The following is a 23,307-nucleotide window of genomic DNA, read 5'->3' as shown; positions in this document are numbered from 1 at the left end:
ACCTGGGGGACCAAACACCCCAGCTAATCCTTTCATAACAGGGATCGTTACCTATGGGCTACAGTAAATGCATCACACAAAGTGACTGATTTATAAAAACTAGAGAGAGAGTAAAATCTGGTGCAACTGTGCATGGTAGCCAACTGGCTTCTAACTTCAGCTTGTTCAATTATGTTTTGACAAACAAAAATCTGGAAGCTGATTGGTTTCTATCCAGAGCTGCACCAGATTTTTCACTCCAGTTTTAGTAAATCAACCCCAAAGTGTGCCATGGTTTTCCCAATAATTGGAGGTCGTGGAAAAAGGTGAGTGTTATTTGAAACACCTTTTTTACAAACATATACTGTATTTTATGTATTCTATATGCTATAAAGAGAGGTGGTAAATTGTGAAATACTTTTATGTGCTGAACAAGAAGTATAAGTAAGTAATAAATTGCTGCTGGACAACTTTCCTGTACCAGTTGCTATGACAGGTCTGAACGGGCAGCAGGTATCTATTTTTCATGCTGAGACTGTTTCCGATGTCTCAATGGGAAAGTTGCATGGGCCCAGGAGGGCAAATACTCAATTCTGTTAGCCTTAGCCTTCCTTGACAACATGCATACCATCAGCTTTCCTCTTGAGCATATATTATTGATAAAAAAAAACAGTTAATAGGTACACGCTAAAGCCAGCAGTGTCTTTATCCAGAGGCCCTTAGAAAGTGTACAGTTCCTCTAACTTAACTGGAGCTTTCATAGACTATGCTGAGGATGGTAGCAGACATCCATTTGTATGTTTTATATGCCAAGTTCACTACTAAACCACTGAAGATTCTATTGTTGCCTGGGTATTCGTTATAGTTATTATAATAATACAGGAGTTATACAGCGCTAACAGTTTGCACGGCACTTTACAACATGAGGGCAGACAGTACAGTTACAATACAATTCAATACAGGAGGACTCAGAGGGCCCTGCTCGTTAGAGCTTACTCTCTAGGCAGGAGGGTCAAGTGATACAGAAGATAACTGTGGGGGATGATATGATGGAAAAAAATCAAAGCACAGTTCTGTAGAGGCAGAATAGGGTTTTCTGAAGAGAAGCGTTTTCAGGGATCGTCTAAAAGCAGACAGAGTAGGAGATAGTCTGACAGATTGGGGTAGGGAGTTTCATAAGATAGGAGAGGCTCTGGAAAAGTCCTGGAGGCGAGCATGGGAGGAGGTGATGAGGGAGCTAGAGAGCAGGAGGTCTTCGGAGGAACAAAGAAAACAAGTAGATTGGCAAGTTAAAATTGACCTAGCTTAATAAATGCTATTCTATCAGTATAATTTATGTTGCCTGATCAGCTTCTGCCGCATAACTTAGATGTCTAAAAAATTACTTGTGTTGTGCTTTTTGGTGAACATCGCTGGGTTTTATGCAGTGTTTTGTTCTGTGTCATCTCGACATTTAAAGAATGCCAAACCTAAGACAGCCAGTTACAGCTGAAATGTATTTTACCTTTAGGGCAGGAAAGAAGCTGCAGAATGCATCTCTAAAATTTTGGGAGACATTAAAGATAAGAGACACAAAAAACAGGGGCATACTTTCATCTCGGTACCTGAAAAGTAGTGTAACTGTTCATTTTTAGTTTTTTTTTTTTTTTTTTTAAGTTTTGAAGTAGTATCAGTGTCCATGTGGGGAAGAGTCACCATTTCTCTTTGTCCTGATAACTGTTAACTGATAACTGTTGTCGCCAATAACAAGCAAGTGTGTGGCAATGTTCCAGCAGAAGATTTCCCTCACTTTGGACAAATTCCCTCTTGCTTCCTGATGTGTCTACGGGGCAGGACATGAAGGAAAATCTCCCCAGTAGAGCACAGGTGACAAACTTAATGATTCATTCCTTCCCTTTAGCATCTGAAAAAGGTTTTTACTTCACACAACGGCACCAGCCATTATAGAAAATGTGCTTGTATTGAGATGAATATTGCCCATTCATCTTTTTATGCTGTGCTGGGTTTTTCTTTTTTCTTACATTTTTTATGTAAGACTGTGCAACAGATATAATAAGAGGGTAACTTTGTACAACATACAATTAGTAGTAAACATAATTGGCACAACCAATACTCCGAGATATACTGCGGAAGAGTAAGGCATATACAAGTGGCAACAAGAAAGAAATAATGCTTATATAGGAATGCCATGACCATTCCAATCAGTCTGTCTTAGAGTCTTTCTTTATTTTGAGGAAAAAGGGAGATCAGCCAAATCACTGTGGGATGTCAGTGTAAACGGTGTGTACTACCAGATTCTGCGCACACCACTTTTTTTTTTTTGTTTCATAAATGCAGATCGGAGAAGCAGAAAAGATCCAAAAATTATGTTCCTCTGACTTATTTCGCAGAACAGAGGTCAAGTCTTCCATTTGCTCTATATCCTTCAGCCTTGCGAACCACTGAGCCACCGTTGGCGCAGATTGTTGTTTCCATAGAGGTAGAATGCACACTCGTGCAGCATTAAGAAGATGTTTGAGAAGGGATTTATGATAACGTTTCTTTGATAAAGGGGTAAGGTTAAGTAGAACCGCAGCTGGGTGATCCTGTAGGGAAATGTCTATAAAATTATATATGAGTTTGAGGACTGGTTCCGAAAACGTCTTGAGCACAGGGCATTCCCAGAAGATGTGCAATATAGTTCCCGGGTGAACATCACAGCATCAACAGCAATCTGTTTGGTTGGGGAATATCTTTGCCAAGTCTGATGGGGTTCTATATCCATGTGTAATTATTTTATATGTGGTCTCCTGTCCTGATATTTGCTACATAAAGAAGACTTCTGTGCAAAGAAGAGTATACATTCTTTTTGGGGTTCCGAAAATGTAACTCGCATCCCTCTCCCATTTTGCTAGATACAGGGGATCCTAAGCAGCATGAAGTTCCAAAAAGAATTTGTAGGATGTAGAAAGGTAACCCTCAAATCGGACCCTCCACCAAACATAGTTCCTCAAAAGAGTGACGTTTTCGAGTGAATATTGCCGGTTTAGGCAATGAGCCGAGAAAGTGTGATAACTGAATAGTCCTCCAGTGATCTAATATTAGAGGAGCCCGTCCAAAGAGTACAGTCTCCGCTGGGATCCAGCCGTAAGACTGCAAAAACTGGGAAGCCCTCAGGAGTCTCTGTGGGGCTTGCGAAAGAAAAGTTGGATCAGTGAGGCCGGGTGTAAACCCATGCTGTGTTGTGTTAACATGGACTGTGCTAAGGCAATCAATTCATTTGAATAGATTAATATGGCACCAAAGGCAGACAAAATCAAATATGCACATTTTTTTCAACACAGCACACCACCAAACATGGTATATGTACTTCAGTGCAGGTGCATTGTAATAGTGCATTACTTTGAGTTACATTAACAGATGGTAAAATGTGTATTACCACAACATTTAAGTATAAATGGACCACGCTGTTGGAGTTTTTTTTCGGTTTTTGGCTTTAGTCTACAAATCACTCTTTGTGCTTATATTTGGGCAGCCCCTTTCCCATTTCTCTTAATATGTTTTTATTAACATTTCAGGCCATGTCTGCAAATTTTTCACCACAGTGCGGTCACTTGTAAATTTTTGACCTGCTCTAGTAAAAGACAAAAATGAGGCAGGTGAAGTCATTAAACTTTACAACATTTTAATAAGATTTGTTATGTGAAAAGGTAGCCTTGTGGGTGGTCAGTGTGTGTCTTTGTTGTAATCTGGCTGTTGGTGATAGTGCAGTTTCTGCATTGCATTTTTTTGATGACTTTAAATGAATCAAATCAGATGACAGAAGAGATTAGAGGTAGACATTAGAAGGGCAAAATGTTCGAAAGGAAAGCATCTCTATTTAAGCAACCAATTGGATTTTTACATTTAATTTCTTATCCACAGTAGAAACTCGATAGCTTGGAACTTGTTAAAGTGTTTCTAGACAAATTTTTTATTTTTTTAGGTAAAAGTAGAAATGAATTAGGGAGGAAGGGAGGGAAGGAGGCGGTAGGAGAAGACGTGGAAGAGAAGGAAGGGGGGTGCGGCAGAAGAGAAGGAGGGGTAGGAGAAGGTGGGAAGTTGATAAGGCAAAAAAAGAGGGCAAACTAGAGCTGAACAATTAATCTTTAAAAGATCTTGATCTCGATTAAACCTCACACAATCTTAATCCAGCATTTCCACAAAAAAATTGTGATTCTCATTTTTTCCAGAATCTTACAGCTCTAAAAGAAACATAAAAAAAGGTAACAATCTTAATTAAATGCTCAGAGGGATGATCACTATGGTAAAGAAGCATGAGAGTTCAGGAATTCGTTGATAGTATTCGTGACATGGGAGCTCAGGATCACCACCAGCCACTTGTAAAAAGTGATAGTCTTTAATGAACTTGTAAACAGTCCAGAAAACAAAACCGCTTTTTCAGCAAACACATAATGGTTCATAACTCTGGTACAAATAGAAAACAAGAGAATAGCTCACTGCCACTATACCAGTCCCACACTGGGGTTTGGGGTTCCCTTTCTGTTTCAGGACAGACAGAGGAGGCTTTCACAGTCCAGCAACCTCAGCTCAGTCTCAAGATAGTCCAACCTGCTCACTCAGGTATGTCCTGCTCTCTCCCTCAGAGACAGGTGCTGACTGTTCCCTCCTCCCTTTCTGAATTTTCTGCCTATACAACTAAAGGCGGCATCCTGCCATCTTTGTCTGAAGCCTTGATCCAAGATAACCATTTATGGGAATTGTTCCCATTAAATGCAGCAACAGCCCTGAAGAAGGGGGAGTATATTGCCCTAATACACGTTGGCTTGATGTATGTGTTGCTACTTTTTAATAAACCATACTGTTAGAAGTTGCATTTCTCTGGACACCTTGCGCTCCTTTCTTTTTATTCAAGTCTACATGCTGAAACAACCGTAAGGTCGCACAGAAAAGGGAGCAGCCCAATTCCCAAGAGGGCCCGTCACCACCATCCATCACTGGGCACTATCCACCAGAAGGCATTCCTTCCTTTTTGCCCACACAAATACCAATCCAGTCATTCTAGCACAGTCTTCAAGACAAGCTAGATACGCCTCCCTTTCTGGCCTCTGATGCACCTGGTTTAACCCTTTCAAAGTCCCTGTGATCAGAGTTTGGAGGTTCTTCATGCCCAAATCGAGAGCACTGAAAATCGGTCCTCTCCTCTCCGGCTGGACTACCCCAGATCCCCTCACCCTGCATGGATGAGAACCCCTGAATACTCAACATTGCCTTAAAACCATCCCCCTTGAAGAGACCACAACCCAAAAGTAGGGAAATATATCTACAGTCAGGGACCCATCCCTGGCGTCCTGAATATATTATATAATACTCATAAAAGAAGTTATTACAGAGTAGGGAAGTGCCACGTGTATCTTATAAAGACTTCACTTTAAAAGGAAAACACTAGCGTTACAAGTGGCACATTGACACAGCAACATTTCTGATGATAACCAAATCAAACTGTGCCGATAGCAGAGGAACAAAGCAGCAGACATAATTGACACTTAGTGCTCTTAATTGAGACAAGTACACACTATGGAAGGGTATGCTTTGCTCATACTTCATATCTGAGGTTTACAACCATTTGATACCATCACAGCAGATGTTTATTGTGTTTGAATTTTAGATGTTTTCAAATGTGAATGGCAGGTTTATAGTTCTTTAAATGACAGTAGTTTAGGACTTGACATGCCAATTTGCCAGAAAGTCCACTCAGTATAAGCTCTCAGTGTTTGTAACGCTTTGCTCGGCAGCTGTACTAGAAACTGGAGTGTTTTATCAGTCTAATGTTCTGTAGTGACAGCACCATTGGTGGTACACAAAGTGTTAGTCCTGCTAGCAGTAGTAATGTACAGTGCTCCTGTGACCTTTCATATAACTGTAATCTGATGAGCTGATCCTTCTCGTATTTACGCTTGCACAACTTGGTAAAAGAGCCAACACAGCACTGAACAAGAATCATCAGAAGTATGATACTGAGCCACAAAGAGACTTCAAGGAGCATGTATGAAGTCTGAGGAAATCTTTGTGATTACCAAATCTTCAGACAGGAATCCTAACCATGCATTAAATGTATGTTCACTAGCTTTGGAGTCTATTGCATCTTTAGCAGTTTTTCCACTTAAATCCTCTTGCCAGTGTTTTCCAAGTATCACAGTTCTACTCATAATCCACCAGTGTTCTAAATATAGAGGCCGAGACCTCAAAAATATTTTGCACAGGCTGTGAATAACTGGCCTGTGCAGGAATGACATGATACCACAATTCTGCCATTACCTACCATTGTTCTGTGTATGGTAGCCTCTTCCATAGCAAAGTGCATAATTTCTACTTATCAGTTAGCGAGGGCTTAAGATTTCTTAACCTGGTTCCTGCTACTACTGTTGAGGGCCTCACTACATTGAATGGCGTTATGTTGAAGGAAAGAATGCCATGGGAAAAAATATGAAGTTAATGATGTTAACCTCCCTCCTGAAAATGCCATCAGTCATTCTCATCCTTTGGCTTTCTTCGTCACCAAACTGGGTCATGAGCTCTAATTTCACTTTGACTTCACACACTGCATACTTTTCTAGTCAGTCACTCAAAAAGAATGCACTATGCTGTTTATTGGTTATGCAGTCTCACAAGTGTGCTTTTCCATCTTTTTTCACTGACTTGCAAGTTCCTCATGCTGTTTTAAAATAGTGGTCCCAACATTCCCATCTGCTGATTCTACACATACTGTGTCTCTGCACCATCCTGCTTTGCCTATGGCTTAAATTTTGCCATGAAACTTCTGAATATACTTAAAGCCTGTTATATTATTCATTTTTATGGTATTTTTATTAAAGTATTTTCACAAAAGAGTAGTAGTCCAAAAAAATGTTAACGTAAAAGAGCATAGAAAAGTCTTCAAAACGAGAAACTTCACAGTCAGTATAGAATGCACTGTCAGTGTGGGGGAACCCCAAGACTCTAATGCCCTGTACACACGAGTGCATTTTCCATTGGAAAAAACTTGGATGGTTTTTCTGACGGAATTCCGCTCAAGCTTGGCTTGCATACTCACGGTCACACAAAAGTTCTCTGAACTTTCGACCATCAAGAACGCAGTGACGTACAACACTACAACGAGCTGAGAAAATGAAGTTAAATTCTTCCGAGCATGCATCAAATTGTTTCCAAGCATGCGTAGGAATTTTGTGCGTCGGAATTTGTACAGACAATTGGAAATTTCTGATCGGAACTTTTTCCCCCCGAAAAATTGAGAACATGCTATCAATCTTTTGCTGGCTGAAATTTCCGATCGTGTATATGGGGCATAAGTGATGCATTGTGATGCTCTGTCCTCTAGTGCACATCTCAGGCCTACTGTGCACTAGAGGACAGAGCAACTACATATTGTGCTTCCAAACTTCAGGTCAGCTCATTGAACACAATGGCTTGGAAATATGCCTGGTATAAACTGTATATGTTCAAAAAAGGGGGACCTATACCTCCTGGGAAAGGAAGCCGCTCCCCTCATCACACAGAAACAGGTCTTCCCCCTGAGGTAGCAGAAGCTTCTCTAAATTTAGAGGGAATAGATGGGAAGACCTAAGAGATCTATTAGCAAAGACTGAAAAGAAAAAAGGGAGAAAAAAAAGGGGGGGGGGGACGTTAAGAGGAAAGGTAGGGTATCCCACTGTTCTGAAACTACCTTAATCGGGTATACAGTTGTGCTCATAAGTTTACATACCCTGGCAAAATTTGATTTCTTGGCCATTTTTCAGAGAATATGAATAACACTTTCTTTCACTCATAGTTAATGTTTGGCTGAAGCCATTTCTTATCAATCAACTGTTTACTTTTTCAATCCTAATCACAACAGAAACTACCCAAATGACCCTGATCAAAAGTTTACATACCCCAGTTCTTAATACTGTGTATTGCCCTCTTTAACATCAATGACAGCTTGAAGTCTTGTGTGGTATTTGTGGATGAGGCTCTTTATCTTCTCAGATGGTAAAGCTGCCCATCCCTCTTGACAAAAAGCCTCCAGTTCCTGTAAATTCTTGGGCTGTCTTGCATGAACTGCACATTTGATATCTCCCCAGACTGGTTCAATTATATTGAGGTCAGAAAACTGAGATGGCCACTCCAGAACCTTCACTTTATTCTGCTGTAGCCAATGACAGGTCAACTTGGCCTTGTGTTTCGGATCATTGTCATGTTGGAATGTCCGAGTAAGTCCCATGCACAGCTTCCTGGCTGATGAATGCAAATAGTCCTCCAGTATTTTTTGATAACATACTGCACCCCTCTTGCCAACCATTTTGACCAAATTTCCTGTTCCTGTGTAGCTCACACATCCCCAAAACATCAGCGATCCACCTCCATACCTTTCATCATAGGCCTTGTTGACTCCTCTCCAAATATATGTTTTTATATGCCTTTCCTGTTTTATTTAGTTCAACTACCTTTTTCCCACAGATCCTTTGACAATTATTTTGCTTTCCCCATGACTCAGAATCCAGAAATGTCAGTGCAGCACTGGATGAAAGATGCAAGGGTCGGTCAGGAGTTCAGAAACAAACTGACCTTTTATACACACCCCATAATTACAAGGAAACAGATCACAGTTGAGGATGGTTACCTTTAATAGCCATTCAAAGGCCTTTGTGTCAACTTGTGTGCATGTTATCAGGCAAAAAATCACCAGGGTATGTAAACTTTTGATCAGGGTCATTTGGGTAGTTTCATTATGATATAAAAAGAGTAAACACAGTTGATTAATAATAAATGGCTTCAGCCAAACACTAACCGTGAGTGAAAGAAATGTTTTTGTGTTATTCATATTGTCTGAAAATGGCTAAGAAATCATAACTTCTGTCCGGGTATGTAAACTTATGAGCACAACTGTAGATCTTGGATCTCCAGTCAGGTTCTTGACCTATGGGTCCCACGCTTTCATAAACATCCGCATTTTATCATTCAAGATTGCTGACATGCGCTCATTAATGTTTATGCAGGAAAGTTTGAGCTTGAGCTATTTGAATGGCAAAACAGCCGATTGCCAAGATTTTGCAATAATAATTTTTGCTGATATGAATATAAAGGCTATGAGACGTCTCTGAGGTCTTGAAGCTAACTCCACCTTGCAACCCAGCAATTTTGATGGCATTTTGTACGCTAACTCACAAAGATGTTATATGCAGAAATAGAGTCCCTGAGCGGTGTAGAGCGCTGGCATCTGTGTTTATCGATTCACAAAGACTATCGCATTGTTTGTTCGCTACCTAAAAATACCTCCAGCTTCTCCCTGAAGTTCTTTTTAAGAGGTGGACTTTGAGGAGAGCGGAAAAGGTAGCGGAGCCTTTCAGTTGTCAATTTGTCTCTTTTTATGAAAAATAAAAAAAGGATTCCACAGCAACAAAATATTTATTTTTACAAACTGAACAAATTCTGCCATGAGATTTAAAAAAACAAAAAAATGAATATAAAATAACTGATGCGGCTATGTGAATTGACCCTATTGATTGATCACTGTAGATGATTCTCAGATCACTTTACTTTGTATCATCGGGCAAGCTGATTTGAACATACGATCCTCACAGGTATAGTATTATTGTATTGTCTGAGGCTAAACAGGAGATAGATAAAAGAATTTGAGATTCCTGAAAATAGTTTGCCTTCCAAGCTGTGTTTTATAAAGACAAAGCTTTGTGCTGGTGACTCATTGGAGCATATGGTGTGTTTGATCCATTGATGTGTTGCTGACCAGGATTTATACAGGGAAAGTACTTTGGACTTCTAGACAGGCATTGCTTAATGAGTGATTTATGGAAGTGCCTGAGTTATTTATGTCTAGGCTCTGGGCATCTAATTTATAGCTGTACAGGGTAAATATCTTTATTTCACTGAAGTTAAGAATCTATCATTTTCTGATTTATAGATGATTGTGCTCTTAATGAAATAATGCATAAGCTCAGAACCTCCGATTTATTGACACTATATTTGATTTATGAAGATGCAGTACTTCTGTTTCATTGATGCTCGGTGCCTTTGATCTAGGCAGTACAAGTATAAACACCATTATATAAAGACCGTTTACTTTACCTTTTCAACCAGTTGTTTGCATTCATTTTACAGCCTGCAGTAAAAAAATGGAACCTGAATGCATATCATAGGCAATACATTTTTCTAGGTTTTATACATTAACCTATGATAGCAGATTGAATCTTTGGTATGACACAATAGCCCTGATTTATATAGACTAGGGTTGCACCGATACTAGTATCGGTATCAGTGCCGATACCGAGTATTTGCACAAGTATCGGTACTCGAGCAAATGCACCGATACCTGAAACCGATACTTTCAGGCTCAGTTCTTTGAGATGTCAGTGGGTCTCCCCTGCTGACAGCTGAAGCGTTAAAGAAGTCCAGTAATTAGAGCTGTCAAAAAAAAAAAAAAAAGCAGCCGCCAATGCTGAAACACTAAAATTAAAAGAAACATTGTTTCTTTTTGTATCTTTCTGTTTCTTCAACTGCAGATCAAAGGGATGAAGGGATGTTCTTCTGTTTAACCCCTTATTAACCCTTAATTTACTCTAATCAGCCTTAATTAACTCCCTATTCTCCTCCATTTAATTATTATTTTCCTGCTTTTTTAGGGTTTTTTTGTTCACGTCTATTTCATAAATGATAAACAATGAAAACTTTTTTTTTTGTTTGCTTTGTTAGTGAATATTTTTACACATATTTATTAACATATATTTACACATTTCACATTGAAAAAGCGCAAAATTTTAAAAAGAAATCTGTTTAATTTGTAAATAACTTTTCAGTTCTTTGTACCATTGCCAACAGCTGAATTGAAAACAAAACAATTGCGGTAGGTATCGGTAATTGGTACTAAAATAAAAAGTATCGATACTCATACTCGTTGTAAATAAAATGGTACTGGTGCATCCCCAATATAGACAGAGAAGTGTTGAGGGGAAACTGAATTATTTTCTTTTATTATCATTATTACCTTTTTATTATCATTAGGTATATGTGCAGAAATGCTCAGCCTAATGTTGGCAATCTTATTGGTGTGTGTTAATGAACCTATGTATTCTTTTAAATTTCTTCTGAACAAGAGGTCTGCCTTGTTTGGTCATTTCATATGCAAGCTGTCCCTACTGTTTAGTAGGAGGTGGTTTTGCCTTAGTTTTAAAATTTAGACTTGTCACTGGTACAGGAATAGAGAAAATGAATCTTCCAATGGGGACGCTTGTTGCAGTGACAATGGCTAATTTTGGAATGATTCCCTCTCATTTCCTGATATGCCTGTGAGACAGGAAGTTAATAGAAATCTCTACAATGTGACAGAGAAGACAGGAAAAAAACAGACACAGGTTTTAAAACTGAAGCTTGGCGAAAGCTTTTTTGGCAAAACTTATTTTGTGGGTCATAGGAGTGCACTTAATTGTTAGCACCAACAGTTTATGCAGTGCTTTACAACATAAAAGGGAGACAATACAGTTTTAATACAATAAAATACAAGAGGATTAAGAGCTTACAGTATAATAGGGTGGGGCAGGTGGTACAAAAGGTTGTAACTGTGGGGAATTAGCTGATGGAAGTGGTAAAAGATTAGTTGGAGACATGACAGGCTTCCCTGAAGAGATGAGTTTTCAGGGATCGCTTGAAGGTAGCATGAGTAGGGGATAGCTGGACAGGTAGAGGTAGCGAGGTCCAGAGGATGGGAGAGGCTCTGGAGAAATCCTGGAGATAAGCAAGGGAGGAAAAGACGAGAGAGCTTGAGAGGAGGTCTTGAGAAGAGCGAAGAGGACAGTTTGGGTGATATTTGGAGACAAGATTGGTGATGTAGCTCGGGCAGAGTTGTGAATGGCTTTGTATGTTGTGGTTAATAATTTAAATTTAATTCGCTGGGTGATTGGGAGCCAGTGTATGGATTGGAGGAGAGGGTTGGTAGACACTGAGTGGTTGGTAAGGTAGATAAGTCTGGCAGCAGCATTTATGATAGACTGAAGAGGGGATATCCTATGGAAAGGCAGGCCAATGAGAAGAGAGTTGCAATAGTCAAGATGAGAGATAACAAGGGAGTGAATGAGGAGCTTGGTGGTTTCATTTGTTAAAAAGGGGTACATTTTAGGAATGTTACAGAAGTGAATTCTACAAACAATGATTGGACTTGAGGCTGAAATGACAAGTCAGAGTCTAGGATTACACCGAGTACCCTGACGTGAGGGGAGGGACTAATGGTTGCATTGTTGATTTTGATGGAAAAGTCATGGAGGGGGGCATGGGTGGGGGGGGGGAATAATAATAGCTCAGTTTTAAAGAGATTTAGTTTAAAGAAGTGGTGTGACATCCATGCTGATATGTCAGTTAGTAAGTTAGTAATGTGAGAGGAGACTGAAGGAGTGAGGTGAGGAGTAGACAGATAGATTTGGGTGTCATCGGCTTATAAGTGGTATTGGAAGCCGTGGGCAGTTATCAATTGAACAAGGGAGGAGGTGTAGATAGAGAAGAGAAGGGGTCCAAGAACAGCCCACAGAATGGAGCAATGGAGAAGGGGAGATAGAGTTGTAGGTAACACTGAAGGAGCGCTGTGATAGATAGGCAGAGAACCAGGATAGAGCAGAATCTTGGAGGCCAAAGGAAATGTAGTTTATTGAGAAGGAGTGGGTGGTACCTAAAATTTCTGTTTTGGAGGAATTTACCTTGAAGTATTGAAGTTAAATTATACTGAATTATGGCAGTGGGCTGGAACTTTTACAGTACTTGCTGTACTTGATTTGCTGATGGATGGTGTACTTCTCTTTTCCAGAAATCCAGTGTAGCATCTGTAGGACTGCTCAATGGAGAAAAGATAAAGCCTCCCTCTGAGCCAGACCTCACAGAAGATGGAACAGAAAAGCTGGACCGGAACGGAAGAGTTATACCACGAGTGGTAATAGAAGGAGTAGCTTCTCTGGATGAAGATGTGAGTTCTCTGACTACCCTAGTTCCTGACCCCACCACAATACCCTTCTCCGTGCTTAAAGGCAAAGACAGTTCCTAACTCTGCCAGTGCTTATTAGAAAGCCAGGGAACGCCAGTCATAATTAGCAAATCAAATTATGATGTATTATGATGATAGTTAGATTTTGTAACTATGATGTCTAGCATTATTTGGAATTTTTAGTCTATTCTAGTTTTCACGACCCTGTACTGCATTCAGTTTGACTTTACATTCTAGGCAGCCCTGTATAAACATAATGGTTTAAGAGATGGGGTTAGTCTTTTCACCTTAAGGTGGTGGCTCAAAGTTGTCTCCCAGTAGACAGCACTGTAGGCTGATCCTAATAAAGCTGCAAGGATAGGGTAAGGAATGTGTTACAGTATGTCCATGGACAGATTGATGCAAACCTTTACTTTCCCCGTTCAGGGCAAAGCAACCGGTTTTCCATAGTGCTGACTTCTGCAGTAGCCCCTCCCTTGAGCACGCCAACAATTCCCTCCAGTCTGCTTCTTTTTGTCTCTCATGGTTTTTCTGGGTATAGGGGAGCATGTGGCCAACTCTCCTTCCTCCAATGTGACAGCAGTGGTGTTTAGCAATGGGACACTCGCACACCCCAGCACTGTCACGTTGGTGAGGAGAGGGTCCTCGGCCAGTCTTATTTAAGTTCTGACCAGGATCAACTTTAAGCTTACAAGGGCTATTTTTCTTTATCTACACTGCAACTGGAGCCTCAGGAGAATGAAGGGAAGGCCGGTATAGGTATTCTTCCGTGAGGCTGGCTTTAAAATGAGCCAGTGGTTTTGCTCTTTATTTTCCTTTTTTACTAAATTAGATGTACACCCCATTTTCATGCACAAAATACATCTACAGATTTCTGGAAGCTATTGCCTGTCAGTACAACCATGTATCTTCACTTGCTGATTTCTTAGCATCATCGTACACCTGTGTCTGCTTTTTTTGCAGGCAAGCTCAGTGAAGACGGATCTTGAGAAGAACTCTAAAATGTATCTGGAAGAGCCGACTTTACAGAAGAGAGCGGGGAGCTCAGTCAGTGTTATTTCTGAAGCCATGATAGAAGGTCTGTGCAATGGGAAGGTATTTAATATACCAAAACATTGAACATGAACTACTGACACTATAGCTCTTTAAAGTGAAATGGATATTTTGATGATAGGCAACTCCTATCCCCATATTGATTAGTGGTTCCAAATTAATAACTACTGCAGTAGGGAACAGACACAAAAGATACGCTCAGCATCTTTCCAAATAACCGTTCTCATTTATTATGACGCATTTGAAGGTTTTTATACACATGATTAAGTAGGTATCACATTAATATTACAATTGTACGTTTATGGTAACAAGGGGCGTTGCATAGGCAGGCTAATTCTAATCAGGACTTGAAAGAATGCAAAACATGTACTGAAAACATTGTTAGTGCTGTGTGCACAGTGAGGGCATCGTGCAATACATATAAAATAGAATACAATTATATACAGAACCTACAAATTTCCATTACAAAAGTATAACTAAAGTCAAAACTTTTTTAGTTTAGGATAGAGGGGAGATGGATTAGAACAAGAATTAGTTTTTATTGCTGTTTGTGACCCCGTTAGGAAGAGTCGTCTTTATTTTTCCTGACTACTGTTATCATTGAACGTGAGCGTAAAAGAAAATCACTAATTTTGTGTTTTCCCCAGAAAAGTAATAGAAGGGAAATCTTCCAATGGTGGCTTGAGGGACCCCAAAGAAGTCCCTTTATTTGTAAGGATATCCTCTAACTTCCTGACTTCCTGTTTTGACTATGGGACAGGAAGTGAAGGGAAATCTCCACAATGGGACAAACTTGGCAAAAATAAACTTCACTGGGCTTATAACACCCCCCCCCCCCCCACACACACACACACACACACACACACACACACACACACACGCTATCCAAATTTAAGTTTTGCCTATAGTTCTACTTTAAAGCGTTTGATATCCCAAAACTTCATATGTGCCTGCTGTACCCTATACTTGTATGAGAAAGTATCCTGCTTGATTTGTATGTACTGCTTCCTTTATGTGAAATCTCTGGTGTTCCTGCCAGTCTCTCTGCTTTTTTATTTTAAAAAAACTGACCACTCTAAGTAGAACACATCATGGTCAGTGCTTTAGCTATGCTGTGAACTCTCCTTCAATGATCAGACTTGCCCCCAACCCCCCACCCCCCCCCCCCCAGCTGGGAATAGTGGGAATGTGATCACTTCAAAAAAAAAGGTAAAAATAGGTATTTAGAATGTATTTTTAGATCTATACAAAAATGTTTTACCTTTCATTTATATTTTAAACTGAATGGGTTGTTTTACAAGGTGATCCTTTACAATCACCTTAAATTATTGTATACAATGTAATCAGTGGTAAAATCAATTATATTTTTACTTTCTCTTAGCAGGATACAGGAACTGATTGTAAAGGAAAGTATACTAACTAGGGCTTAACCTGTAATTTAATGTTTATTTAGTATAATTAGTAATTTAAAAAATATATATATTTCAGTTTATTTAAGGTCAAAACTTATGTTTAGCTTTGGATAGCTTATGGGAGTGAAAACCCCTGTTTTTATTTCTGTGTCCTCCTAGGAAGGTTCACCCCACCTGTTTGTTCTGGCAGCCAGTGTTACTGAGACAAAAGTAATGAGGAATCGGATGTTTACAGTTTTCACCAGAATAAATAAGAATAGAAGGGAAACAGTCCCCTTGTATATATGGACAACCAGGGCCGTCTTTAATATTGATTAGACCCTGGGCAAAATTTTACTTGGGGGGGGGGGGGGGGCCCACCATGCAATTTTACTCTCCATCTGCTCTGAGACATAAAATAAATAGCAGCTAGACTTAAATATCAGTTTACTGTATCAGATCAGGCAGCAATTTCAATTGGTTGCCGACAGTTACAGCATATCATTACTGCTTACTGACTGGTTGCTAGAGGTTGCAGCACACATTACGGCGCACTGATTGGTTGCTAGAGGTTATAGCACATCATCTCCTCACAGCAGGGGAGCATGATATACATAGGAATGCCGCCTTTATTTACATATCAATGACGCCGGCCGCATCTATTTACTTTGCTTTGCCGCTGCTATTTACATATGAATGCCGGCTATTTAAATGTAAATACAGGGTCTGCAGGTGAGTCCTCTGTACACAACAATAGGGCAGAGCTGGGCAGCATTAGTACCAGCACTTCACACTATTATTGTGACACAGCACGGGATTAAAACTTCAAGGGAATTTAAACCTGGATAGTTGGCAAGTATGAGGCAGCTGTTTTGGGCCCCACAACAGAGACAGGGCCCAGGGCAGCTGTCCCTTTTGCCCTGCCTTAAAGACAGCCCTGTGGACAACAGTCTAAAAATGGTGTCCCCCACAGCACTCTTACATTTTCCTTAAAGCGCAACCCCATTTTTTTTTTTAGAAAAATCATTTCCCTCTGGGTGATCCATGTACATTACAACTTTGTTGCAGATTCCTACTTTTTGTTATTCTGAAGAAATCCCTGTGAGTTTGTCTGTGCCCATGTGTGAACGTGAGTCTAACGGGAGAGGTTTCATAATTCTCAATCAGCTGTAATGAGGAAAGCTGCTGGGCTTGCTTCCCTTTAGCCATGATTTCCTATTAAAAGTATCTCACCAAAAATTACATTTGTGTTGCAAGGGATGCCTTAAATCTGTCTTGTATCTCAGACCCCTTTCACACTGGGTCGTTTTGCAGGCGATATTGCGCCAAAAATAGCACCTGCAAACCGACCTGAAACAGCCACTGCTGTCTCTCCAATGTGAAAGCCCCGAGGGCTTTCACACTGGAGCAGTGCGCTAGCAGGACGGTAAAAAAAGTCCCGCTAGCAGCATCTTTGGAGCAGTGTGTACACCGCTCCTGCCCATTGAAATCAATGGGGCAGCGCCAGCATACCGCCGCTGTAGCAGCGCTTTGCAGTGGTTTTAAACATTTCACAGCTGCTAGCGGGGGTAAAACCCCCGCTAGCAGCCGAATAACGCCGCTGAAACTACGGTAAATCGGCGTTACGAATAACGTTGTTTAACTGCCGACGCCGCTCCCACCCCAGTATGAAAGGGGCCTTAGTGCAGACTGCTGGGAAAATTGGTGAGCCAATCACACAAGCAGGAAATTATTTTTGTGGGGAGTGTTCTGTACACCTACAGGTAGCCATATTGCATTGCATTTTCTGAAAATTACATTAGGATTTTATGTAAAATTACAGAAAATTACAGTGCTACAGATTGAAAAGAAAAGGTAATTTTTAATAACATTAAATTACAATAAGACTTGTGTCGCAATTGTATACGCTATATTATTTTTTGATATTTTTTTTCCCCCCATGAAAGTGGAGTCACCATTTTAATATAAAATACAACAAAAAAATTATTAAAGATGAGTGGGACATAGAAGGTAAGCAGACCCAGGAACCCTGCACAGAGATTTTACCAGCAAAGTCCCTGAGATCTACTAACTATTTGAACTATCACTATTTTTGTTTACAGACCCATTCTATAGCCTGTCTTGCTCACTTTTCACCGATAACACACATGCCCTTAACTGAACAATCCTTTATATCCTGTGACTTTTATCTAATGTCTGTGGATCCCTTATAAGTACAATCTAATGTAACCAGGCCAGTTGTCTATACCGGGCTAAGTTGTTTCTGTTAATGTGGAGCAATGTTCCTCTCGTTGCAGAACTAGAAGAAGCCCAGCAGAAGTGTCCCCCGTGGTGGTACAAGTTCGCCCATACAGTCTTAATTTGGGACTGCTGCAAGCCATGGGTGACGTTTAAGGAGTTTGTGAAGTTTGTGGTCATGGATCCCTTTGTAGACCTTGGCATCACCATATGCATTGTGCTCAATACCCTGTTCATGGCTATGGAGCACTATCCAATGACTGAGCAATTCGAGGAAGTACTGAGTGTAGGCAATCTGGTAAGTACATATCTACTTTATGATTTATAAGTCGTGGTTTTAAAAAAAAAAAAAAAAAAAAAAAGGGAAATGGTGTCAACATTTGGCCAGTCACTCCATTTAGCATTGAAGATTTTACAATATTTGTCAGCCTGATGTTTGTTAAAAAAAAAAAACATACACTCAATAAATTCATATCTTCCCAAAGTTTCCCATAGTTAGGTGTGGCAATGATTTGACAAGACTTGAGCGTTAGAATCGATGTGCTTGACCACTTTGTAGGGAGCATGCCTGCTAGGTGTCAGCAATATTCAGAGCATGCATAACCAATGACCTGGAAAATTTAGCTTGCTTTTCATTTGAGATTAAGTAAAATATAAAATGAAAAGGTTTATTACAAGCAAGATAGTTTGACACTTTCAGCAGTTGGCTCTTTTTTTTTTTTCTTGTAAACAGTAGGCCATGATTGAACTGACAGCATTTCTCTGTTATACACAAGAGACCTCTAGTGGCCATATAATATATGGTAGATCTGTTTAAAAATATGATGGTTACCGACGGGCACTCGGGATCCCTCCTCGATTCCAGTATATCAATTCTTCCCTGAAAGTGGTATCGTACAATGTCCGCGGCCTAGGATCGCCTAATAAACGCAGTAAGTTGTGGCTCAAAACCAAACGCTTGGGGGCACAGATAATTTTATTACAGGAGACAAACTTTCGCACTGACTCGGTCCCTCGCCTCCCCTCCCACCTGTATAATCAATGGTTTCTCAGTAACTCTCCACGATCTAAATCGAGCAGGGTTGTGATAGCTATACATAAACAAATGTCCCTTTGTCCTGATGGACCAACTTACTGACTCTAATGGCAGATGTTTTACCGAAAGGCACCATTCTAGGTCATGAATTTACCTTTGCAACCATGTATGCACCGTACCATTCATCAGCTCACCTTCCTAGACTCCTTATTAGACTCCCTCTCCCCTTTAGAAAGGGCCAACTGATCTTAGAGGGGGGGATTTCAACGTCAGCCCCAACCCACGGATGGACACGTCTGCAGGGCATTCTACCCATTCTTTTGCTTTCAAGTACTTCAGAAAATCCCTGCACTCCCACTATCTTGTTGACTGCTGGAGAGTACTCCACCCCTACCGACAAAGATATCAGCCTGCTCGGCCATTCATACTGTGTATACTCGAATAGACCTGTTACTGATTGATCAGTTCTCTCTGGAGACCCTATCTAGTGCATGGAACGGTTCTATCACCCTCTTGGACCACGCACCGGTATCCCTCTCTATACATCCGCTGTCCTCCGACGCTAAGTCATGGACTTGGCTTGAATGAAAACATCTTTGATGTAGTGGCATCAAAGTGCATATCGCAGTCTATTTCCCTGTACTTTGCCGAGAATTCAACAGATGATGTAGGGCTGGCATCCATATGGGAGGGGAATAAGGCAGTGGTCAGGGGGGAGTTGATATACCAGAGCTCAAAAATTTTAAAAAATCACGTGAAGGGGATCTCCAAACCCAAAAATCCAGTCCCCGGAACTCAAACATAAACACTGTCTGACCCCGGGGCTAGCAGCAGAACTCCAATCCCTCCACTTGGAGCTTACCAACCTACGCAATGCCCGGATACGGGCAGGCCTACGCCATATCTCTCACAAATTCTATGAGTATGGGAACAAATGTGGGCGACTACTAGCCAGGGCCTTAAGGAGACAACAGGCCTCAGGCCATGTACACACACTACATACTGCGACGGGTTCCCTGGTAGTTCATCCTCTAAGATTGCAGCTGCCTTTCAGCATTACTATGCTCAGCTTTACCATCTCCCTGCAACACTGTCTGGCTTGATGGCAGATCAGAAGCAGGGCCGTATACTGGAGTATCTGGCAGAGGCTCAAGCCCTCCAACTCAATAACCAAACTAGCAAACAACTCGAGACACCTATTACCCAGACGGAGCTGGAAACAGTGGTAAAAGAGCTTCCAAAAGGGAAAAGCACAGGTCCTGATGGATATACAAATGCCTATTACAGTACTTTCCTCTCTTTATTGTCTAACCCAATGTGTGCATACTTTAACACTAGGGATGAGCTTCATTTTCTAGTCGAACATACGTTCGACTCGAACATCGGCTGTTCGCCCGTTCGGCGAATTCCGAACGTTATGGGCCGTTCGCGCCAAATTCGTGTGACACTCACGGCCCACAATGCACTGCGATGGCGCAGTGCATTGCTGGCTCATGATTGGCCAAGCATGCACTGTGACCCCACATGCTTGGCCAATCACAGCGCCGGCAGCAAGGAGAGCCATTATTGGCCACAGGCAGGATGCCTGTGGCCAATCATAGCTCAGGCTGTGTAGTACACGCCCCACAATATATAAGGCCGCCAGCGCGGTGGCCTTGTGTAGTGTGTTGGCGTCTGTAGCAGTTAGTGGGTGTTCTGTGTACCTTCAACACAGTATACACCGATCGTTATCGGCCGATTTTTTTGTTCTTGCTCTTCTGTAGTGGTTGTTGTCTGCGTGCCCTGACCGCAGCATACACCGCTATATTCACCTATATAGCTAGCGTTATATCTATCTTTTATAATAGAGCTGTCAGTCAGTGTTAGGAGATTGTGCGTGCTGTCTGCGTGCTCTGAACGCAGTATACACCGCTATATCCACCTATATAGCTAACTATCTTGCTCGTTTTAAATAAGGCTTTCAGTAAGTGTTAGGAGATTGTGCGTGCTGTCTGCGTGCTCTGAACGCAGTATACACCGCTATATCCACCTATATAGCTAACTATCTTGCTCGTTTTAAATAAGGCTTTCAGTAAGTGTTAGGAGATTATGCGTGCTGTCTGCGTGCTGTGAACGCAGTATACACCGCTATATCCACCTATATAGCCAACTATCTTGCTCGTTTTAAATAGAGCTTTCAGTCAGGGTTAGGAGATTATGCGTGCTGTCTGCGTGCTCTGAACGCAGTATACACCGCTATAGCCACCTATATAGCTAACTATCTTGCTCGTTTTAAATAGAGCTTGCAGTCAGTTGTAGGAGATTGAGCTACACTTTAAAAATGTACCAGTTGAAAATTACAAACAGATTCAACTTAACACAACAAATCTAAACAGTCCCGGTCTTGTTTGCACCGCCTGTATACTGCTGTTCTGAGTATATAGGGCCTGGGGGCCACACGCATTTCCTTTTTTTAATATGGGTACGGGGTCCCCCTTAATATGCGTACAAGACCCAAAGGGGCTGGTAATGGGCAGGGAGGGCTACCCATGCCATTTTTCTCAATGATTTTCAACCATATTGCAGGAACCAGATATAACATTAAAACCGCAAGCAGTTTTAAATGACGTTATTTCCGTTAAATGTCATTTTGTGCAGGGACTGTTCTAAACACGGGAAACACGTGGCACTTCACAGGCATACCACAGACACCCCCCAGGCACGATATTTAAAGGAATATTTCACTTTTTTTTTCACTTTAATCGTCATTAAAATCAGTGCTCCCGCCAAAACGGCCATTTTTTAAAAAAAATTTTTGCATTGACCCATGTCCCCTGGGGCAGGAGCCAGGTCCCCAAACCCTTTTTAGGACAGTATCTTGCATATTAGCCGTTAAAATTAGCACTTTTAATTTCAAACGTTCGAGTCCCATAGACTTCAATGGGGTTCTAACGTTCGTACGAATTTGGGGTCCGTTCGAAAGTTCTGGTGCGAACCGAACCGGGGGGTGTTCGGCTCATCCCTATTTAACACCTTAGCTTCAGGTACTGCTATACCCAAAGAGGGACTATTGGCACATATTATGGTGCTCCTTAAAGAATGGAAAGACCACACTCCCCCTAGTAGCTACAGACCGATATCATTTCTCAACACTGATAGAAAAATTTTAGCAAAGATTTTAGCTAACCGCCTTAAACCCATAATGTCATCTATCATACATCCAGACCAGATGGGGTTTATCACTAGAAGGGAAGCTAGGGACAACTCTAACCGAGTGATTCAATTGATCCATTGGGCACAAACACAGACCGGCCATCCACTCTCCTGCTCTCTACCGACACTGAAAAGGTGTCCGACAGGGTGGACAGGGTATACCTTCGAGCTGTATTGACTAGACTGGTCCTAACTCACTGTCCTGGATAGCCTCGCTCTACAGCTCCCCTGAGGCCCGAGTTAAGGTGAATGGCATCCTTTTGGACACCTTCTCTATCCTGAACGGAACTAGGCAGGGCTGCTCGCTGTCCCTCACCCTGGAACCATTGCTAACTAGGATTCGTTTGAATACGAATGTCAAGGATTTCGGTGTTGGGGCGAGGGGACATAAATTATCCGCTTAAGCGGATGATGTCCTGTTCTATGTGGCTCACCCCTTGATCTCTCTCCCCAACATCATGGCTGAATTACAAAATTTCAGCTTACTCTCAAATTTCAAAATCAATTACAGTAAATCTGAAATTCTATCCTTGAATATCTCATCGAGCCTGTGCACACACCTGAAATATCTGGGTGTTTATCTGGGTGTCTATCTGCTCCCAGCTCTATAACAGTAATTACACCCCGTTACTCTCCACTATAAAAGCAGACTTACACAGCTGGGACAGAGAGACCTTCTCGTGGATAGGTAGTGTGTGAGTCAGTGTGTTAGATGAATGTGCTACCACGAATCCTGTTCTACCCCCAAATGGTGCCTATCTCTTTACCCAGGTCTTTCTTTTCGATCCTTTCCTAAAATATATTTGGCATGGGTGAAGCCCTCGGTTGGCTCTCCACACCCTACAGAGGCCTAATTGGATGGGAGGCCTGGGAATCCCAGATAAACGCAAATATTATGAGGCGATCGCAGCTTATATTGGACTGGTACCATGGGGTGTCTACTAAGGTGTGGGTATCTTTAGAAAAATTGCTGGCTGGCAGCAACTTACCCCATGCTCCAAGGGTACCCTGGGAACATAGAGGACTGTCTGCATTTGTTTCTCCAGCTCCTGTTCACGCTTTGCAGCAATGGGATGCCTTAAACAGGTCACGACAGCTTGCCCCTTGGTTCTCCCCCTTAGCTCCCCTGGGAGGCTTCCCCTGGTTTGCTCAAGGAGAACACCCATCTTTCTTCTGTACTTTGACTGCAGATGGCAAGGTGAGGTGTTGTAGGTTCTTCCAAGACCAGGGAATAATCCTATTGAAGGAACTTGGAGCTCAATATGGTAGATTCCCCTTAGACCAGGGCTCAAAATTTCAAGTCCTGAGCTACTATCCAGGCCTCAAGGGTTACTCACCACCAGTTGCCCGCCCAACCCCTACCCTGCCCCTAAACCCGCAATCAAAATTATCTCATGAAATGACACATTAATGTTTTATGC

General features: G+C 41.4%; 1 protein-coding gene across 4 annotated transcripts in view; it reads left to right on the top strand.

Moving 5' to 3' along the window:
* Positions 1 to 23,307, top strand: part of SCN4A (sodium voltage-gated channel alpha subunit 4) — a 191,432-nt gene that overhangs the window by 101,574 nt on the left and 66,551 nt on the right. For all 4 annotated transcript variants that reach the window (XM_077460164.1, XM_077460162.1, XM_077460160.1 and 1 more), the window contains 3 exons: positions 12,803 to 12,958; positions 13,940 to 14,054; positions 17,718 to 17,956. In XM_077460164.1, coding sequence (XP_077316290.1) covers positions 12,803 to 12,958; positions 13,940 to 14,054; positions 17,718 to 17,956 — 510 coding nt within the window. The remainder of the gene's footprint in view (positions 1 to 12,802; positions 12,959 to 13,939; positions 14,055 to 17,717; positions 17,957 to 23,307) is intronic.

The sequence above is a fragment of the Lithobates pipiens genome, unplaced genomic scaffold (assembly GCF_037356315.1).
Source record: "Lithobates pipiens isolate NorthernLeopardFrog02 unplaced genomic scaffold, aLitPip1_a1.2 Scaffold_28, whole genome shotgun sequence".
NCBI lineage: Eukaryota > Metazoa > Chordata > Amphibia > Anura > Ranidae > Lithobates > Lithobates pipiens.
This window is presented reverse-complemented; position numbering and strand designations above follow the sequence as displayed.